This window comes from Sturnira hondurensis, unplaced genomic scaffold (genome assembly GCF_014824575.4).
Source record: "Sturnira hondurensis isolate 20B ecotype Veracruz unplaced genomic scaffold, ASM1482457v3 Scaffold0008948, whole genome shotgun sequence".
Taxonomy (NCBI): domain Eukaryota; kingdom Metazoa; phylum Chordata; class Mammalia; order Chiroptera; family Phyllostomidae; genus Sturnira; species Sturnira hondurensis.
This window is the reverse complement of record NW_028081579.1, coordinates 4,600,302-4,606,875: the sequence shown is the minus strand read 5'-3', so window position 1 is coordinate 4,606,875 and position 6,574 is coordinate 4,600,302. Positions and strand designations below refer to the sequence as shown.

At 49.7% G+C, this 6,574-nt stretch overlaps 1 protein-coding gene across 1 annotated transcript; it reads left to right on the top strand.

The window, feature by feature from the left end:
• The first annotated feature begins 3,314 nt into the window (after nt 1-3,314).
• On the top strand, nt 3,315-5,034 carry INSM2 (INSM transcriptional repressor 2). The gene has a single exon (XM_037056395.1). The coding sequence runs from the start codon at nt 3,315-3,317 to the stop codon at nt 4,986-4,988; it is 1,674 nt and encodes a 557-aa protein (XP_036912290.1). The 3' UTR covers nt 4,989-5,034.
• The last annotated feature ends 1,540 nt before the right edge of the window (nt 5,035-6,574 follow it).

Below are 6,574 nucleotides of genomic sequence, written 5' to 3'. Positions count from 1 at the left end.
GAGGAGGGGGACTCCACCCTGGGTCCTTCACACAGGATTGGTGCAGAGCTGGTGGGAGGGCGGGGCCAAAGCAAACGCTTTGGCAACCTGAGTGATGTCGTCCTTTGGATCAACCAGAGATTTGGTGGGGGGTGGGATTTCTATATAAGGTGGTTGGGAGTAAAAAACAGCTGCAAGCGGGCCAGGCCCTCTCCTACCCAAATTCGTTTTCCTGAAAATGACAGAGGATAGTTCCAAAACTGTGTTTCTGACCTATCACAGAAAGAATACAGAGCAATTATTTGATGAATGATTGGACAGATGTACAGATGAGAGACAGGATGGCTGGATAGATGGCTGGACACACTGGCACCGGCCAGTAAAAAATTTTGCATATCAGTTCTATGCCAATCACTTTATTAAGGATTCCACATCATGACTGCTCTTTTGACTTTTAAAGTTTTCATCATTTCCCCCTAGAAACAGACACACATTCTCAGTTGTTTAAAAGGAGAAGGACTGAGAAGAAGAGGCTCATGTATCTGCATTTCCCTTTCTCTCTCTGGCAGAAAGCACAGCTAAAGGTAGTTTCCTTCATGCGATTTCAAAACCAAATGTCACTCCCTGGCTTTAAAACCTTAAGTGGCTCTCCTGGCCTGTTCTATATGTAATAAAGTCCAAAGTACATGACCTGATCCTTTATATTCTTTTTCTAATCTCACATGCCGTGACTTTCCCTTCTATTCTTTTGTGTGCGCATGTGTGAAACTTTTTATTGTGGTAAAAATATAACAAAAATGTTACATTTTATAATAATAAATATAATAAAATGTTACACTTTAACATTTTTAAGTGTATAATTCAGGGGCATCAGTTGTGTTCACAGTATTGTCCGTCAATCACTACTATTGATTAACAAAACTTGATCATCCCAAAAGAAATTCTATAACCATTAAGCTGAGTTCCTATTCCCACAGCCCCTGATAGCCAATAAACAATCTACTTTCTATCTTAATGAATTTGCCTCTTTTAGATATTTCATGTAAGTGAAACCTTATAATACTTGTCCTTTGGTGTCTGACTCATTTTACTTAGTATAATTTTTGTAGATTCATCCATGCTCTAAGTATCAGCATTTCATCCTCTTTTTTAGGGCTGAGCACTATTCTGTCATTTGCATATACCACATTTTGTTTACATATTTATCTGTGTTGGACAGTGCGTCCCCCCCCCCCAAGTCTTTGGGCCATTGTGAATAAGGCTACAATGGACATGCGTGTGTAAGTATGTTTCAGTCCCTGTGTTCAGTCCTGTTGTGTATAGATCTAGAAGTGCAAAGGCTGGTTTAAATAGAGATTCAGAATATTCATTTTGATTACAAAGTGTCAGGTTGGTTAGTTAATTTTATATGATTTCATGCTACTTAATAGAAAATACCATAATGATGGTATTTTTCAAACTGTGGGTCCTACTCTGTTAGTAAGTACGAAAGCAATTTGTGTGCTACGATCAACATTAAAAAAAAAAAGAACTGAATAGAAAAACAAGAATACAGGGCCCCTAGTTAAGTGTATTATTTTGTGAATTTTTTGTTTGTTATATGTGTACTGTAAAATATATTTCTTATTGTGGGATCTGATCAGAAAAAAAAATAGTTTGAAGCCCCATGGTGTAGTGAAAAAGTGAAATTTGGAATTGGCCGGAATTTGATTTGAATCTGGGCTCTTGGTGACTTTTTAGCAGTTCTTGAATTTCTCTATAGCTCCATCCCTTCATCAAAAAAAGGAGATTAATAATATATCCTTGTTTTTTGAGCTCATGTATGAAAAAATTGGGGATTAAGTAGAGTGCCTAAAGTATAGTCAATGATTAACAAATACATAATTACTTCCAAATCTGCTTAAAAATAATGTTCTCCCTGTAAAAACACTGTTCACTAGAAGGAGGATGGTGTGTATTATTGAGGACTAGATCTGTTTGGCTATAGTCACCTTTGAAAACACGTGGCTCAGTCTGTTTCTCCGATTCGATTTTGTCAGGAGACCTGAACACACAGTTCTTTCCCCTTCTTATTCCCACATTGTATTTATATCTATTATTATGTATATTATGGATTTGGGAACTTTATTATACGTGTCATATATTTTGTAATTATCTCGTTGTCAGCTAGTATTACAAACTGTCAAGTGTCTTCTAGTGCTTAAAGCAATGTGGGGCACGTTAAGGAGTGCTGGATGAGAATTTTCGGCGTCTGGTCTACAGCACACATTTCGCAAAGTATCACTTATATAAGGGAAGCAGGCATAATCCTGATTCCACCGTATTTCTCAGTCGAGTCTACTCCATGCTCTAAACAGGCCAGTTAGGCACTAAGTCATGTCTCTGGGTAGTACAAGTGGAAGGTGTGAGCGGATAAGCCACTTTATCTGAGGACAGTGGAAAATTAGATTCTACTTTCCTCTCCCCACTCCTGCTCCCATCTGGGAGGGGGCATTTATAAGCCCTGAGGGCTGGGGCCCGGCAACCTGCTGGCGTCCTGAGCTCCAGAGGCTTGCCAGCACGCAGGCTCTCCCGCACTGAGAGCCCTTCTTCCCAGATGAATTCTCATAGTATCACAGACGCGCGCAGCCTCGATCGATACTGGATGGCAGACCTGCTGCTGCCGTCAAGTGTGGGGAAAGGGTGGTGGATTTAGCAGCCCTGCCGCTCGGTCGCAGCTTCTCATCAGCTCAATTCCGGCAGAGGACGTACACCCATTCCCAGGCTGATACCCACCCGGTCGCCTCCCGGAAGCCGCCGCCCGTACCTCTCAGCTCTGCTCTCGGGGGTGGGGGCGCTCTCCCATCTGGACCCTACACACCCGGGCAGCAGCGCCACAGCCCGCAAGGAGGGCGCCGGTGGGTGGCCCCCAGCAGGGTTCCTCCTAGGTCCCCGGTGGAGGCTGAGGTGAGGGGTGTCGAGCCTCCGCACACTTCGGACCTTACCTTCTTGCGTTACCGGTTGGGTGGCAGGGGGAGGTGCCGTCAGCAGCCCCTGAGCCACCTGCTGGGGCTGGGCGGTGCGGAGGCCGGGAGGCGGGCAGAGCCGTGCTCGCTGCCCGCCGGGCGGACCCCTGTGAGCCCACCGGTCGAAAACCCCGCCCAGGGCGCCCGCTCCCACTCCTGATTGGGCGGCCCAGCCCCCAGACGGCCCAGCGGTCGCCTGGCCTGCGTCTCAGCTATAAAGGCTGCGGGTGCATGACCGCCACGAAGCTTGGGTGGCTGCGGTGCTTGCCCTTTTTCAGCCCCTGTGGCACCCCCGTTACTCCGTGCCCCCCGAGCGCCCTCGACTCCGCCATGCCAAGGGGCTTCCTGGTGAAGCGAACTAAACGGACAGGCGGCGCTTACCGCGTGCGCCTAGCGCAGCGGGTCTTCCCCAAGCCGGAGCCCCAGGGGGCGCCGCCCTTCCCCAAGGAGGCTTCCCGTGCCCCGAAGCCGGATACAGAGCGGCCGGCACCCCCTAGCCCGGAGGAGCCCGGAAAGGGGCTGGAGGAAGTGGCAGCCCGGGAACTGTTGGGGTCGCCGTGTCGGGCCGCGGGGGTGAGCCCGGGACCGCTCGGGCGGGAAGGTGCAGAGTGGAGGGTGGATGGCAGGGAGGGTCCCAAGCCCAGCTCCAGCCCTGCGAAGCCGGTGGGCACGGAGCTGCGCCGGGCGTTTCTGGAGCGCTGCCTCAGCTCGCCAGTCTCGGCGGAGTCTTTCCCCGGGGGCGCCGCCGTGGCTGCTTTTTCTTGTTCAGTGGCACCAGCAGCCCTACCAACCTCAAGGGAGCAGTTCCAGCTGCCTCTCCAGGCACCGTTCCCAGAGCCCGCGCTTCATCCGGACCCGGCGCCCCTCTCCGCCGCCCTGCACAGCCTGAAGCGGCCCGCGGCCGGCGAACGCCGCGCCAAGGCGCCTCCGGGCTGCGTGTCTGGACTTGCGGCTGCGGGAGTCAAGAAGCCAAAGGCTGTGAGGAAGTTGAGCTTCGCGGATGAAGTGACCACATCTCCGGTTCTGGGCCTGAAGATCAAGGAGGAGGAGCCCGGAACCCTGTCCCGGGGCCCGGCGGGTGGCCGCACGCCACTGGGGGAGTTCATCTGCCAGCTGTGCAAGGAGCAGTACGCGGACCCCTTCGCGCTGGCTCAGCATCGCTGCTCCCGCATTGTCCGCGTTGAGTACCGCTGCCCGGAGTGCGACAAGGTCTTTAGCTGCCCAGCGAACCTCGCCTCCCATCGCCGCTGGCACAAGCCCCGTCCTACAGTGGCAAACGCGGCCACGGTCTCCTCGATTGACGGGAAGCTTCCTCCTTCGTCCTCTCCGGATCCCGGGCCTGTTGCTTTTCTGGCGAAGGGGAAGGAGAACAGCCGGGCAGAACAGACAGAAAATCAGCACCTGCAGCCCAGGGACAGCTCCGGGGCAGAGCAGCGCCCAGACAGCGCCCAGGCCCCGAGCCTCCAGGTGTTGTCTCACCTCGAGGCACCGCTCCCTCGGGTTCCCTACTCGGAGGGGGTGTTAGGGAGCCGGGTGCCTGGGCCGAGCACTGCCAGCAGTGTCGGGGAACCTGAGATCTTCTTGTGCCCCTATTGCCACAAAAAGTTCCGTCGCCAAGCCTATCTGCGCAAGCATCTGGGCACTCACGACGCGGCCTCGGCCCGTGCGCTTGCCCCAGGCTTTGGCTCCGAACGCGGCGCCCCACTGGCCTTCGCTTGCCCACTGTGCGGGGCGCACTTCCCTTCTGCAGACATCAGGGACAAGCACAGGCTGTGGCATGCTGTCCGGGACGAACTGCTCCTGCCGGCTTTGGCCGGGCCACCCCCAGAAGCTCCGAGCCCGGGAGGGGCACCCGACGGGAGTGCTCAGCAAATTTTCTCCTGCAAGCACTGCCCGTCCACTTTTTTTAGCTCCCCGGGGCTGACCCGACACATTAACAAGTGCCACCCCTCAGAAAGCCGGCAGGTACTGCTGCTGCAGATGCCACTGCGGCCAGGCTGTTGAGGGCCGAGACACGCTAGATTGCGAGGTTGGCCCTGGAGGAAACAGATCACGGGGATTTCTGTGGGGCTTTGTTCAACTTGCAAGTTTACTCCCTTTCCTATATCTTCTCTCCTAAAAAGCCCCAGTAGTCAATATTCCGACACAGGAGCGGACAGCAAAATGTAAAATCCCTTTCTAGAGCAGGTATGTATATGGATAGTATTAACACTCCAGGTCAAGAACTGTCAGCTTTAAATCCTTACTTTCCCCACGAAAATAGGATTCCTTCCTTGCTCTCCAAACTCTGAAGATCCTAATGAATCCTATGACTTGTAATTCCTATGGAAAGTCGCAGTGAATAGGTGCATGTCTCGATGTCTATAAAGGATTCCAGCTACCAACAATGGTAGTCTTTTTTCCCCTTTCCTGTTGTTATTGCAGACACCTATGTAATTTCTGTCGCAATAGGGTCAGATATCTTGCATTGTATTTTCTGTGAATTAAAAGTTGTGACTGGTGCCAAACTTACAGGGTCTGGTGGGAGGGGAGGTGTAGATTCAAGACCTGTGTCTGCCGGCAGCAAATATAGGACGTTTGCGCATTTCGGAGTTGTGAGGATTTCCCTGTAAGCTTTCTTTTTCGTAGTAGTAGTCCGTTTTTAAGTTAGTGTTTGGAGGTGGGGAGGGTAGTTATTTCACAGGAAGGAGCTGAGATACCCTCAAGATCCTCACCTTTAGCTATTTTGTGTGTAGTATTCGGCAAGAGCTACTTTAAACCTTAAAAAGCTTTTTGGAAATATAGAACTCATTTTCTTGAGTTTAACTGTTTTAGTAGGGTTTCATTCAAATTGTTGAATGATCCCACTGTAAATCTCATACAGCGTATTATATATTAAACTACATTCAGCTTAAGGAAGATGTTAATACCTATATTCCACTATGAAACAGAATGGCAATTCATTCAATGTCCAGTATTTTCTTTTCAGTAACCGGTTTTAGATTTTTTGGTAAACCATACTGGGTGTACATTCTGAACCCATGCCCTTATAGCCAGAGTTGGGGACACTGGCTGAGTACTGCTTGACAGCTCATATCTGTAAGATGCTTACCACCAAATAAATGTACATAGCTGGTGCTTTGTTGTGTTGTTTGTCTTAAGAATCCCATAAAACACAGCCTATTTCTCAAGGCCACATCTTGTCTCCCCAAAGCCAGAATCCTACTTTAGGATCTCAGTGACCCACTTGAGACAGAATACAGACAGGAGAAATTTTACTTTGTAAATGAATGTAATAGTGAGGAAATGCAATGGAAAAATTTCCTTTAAGTATGGGTGCACAAATAGAACTTCAAAAGGTACAGAATACACACTATTCTTTAAACCTAAAGATACTTTACCACCTCAAAATGTCAACAGAAAAGTATGGGGACTGGCGGTGGGAGTGGGGTGGGGGCTGGGTGGAAAGGGGGAAAAAGAGGGACAACTGTAATAGCATAAACAATAAAATATTTTAAAGAAAAATATATTTAAAATACTCTTTTGAAAGAGCTAATGAATAGTGTCAACTGAAGATGGAAAAAATCATGTTAACTGCTAATTAATGCCAC

What these genes read in the sequence shown, in the direction of transcription:
- INSM2 (XM_037056395.1), top strand. Translation starts at nt 3,315, where the DNA reads ATGCCAAGGGGCTTCCTGGTGAAGCGAACTAAACGGACAGGCGGCGCT.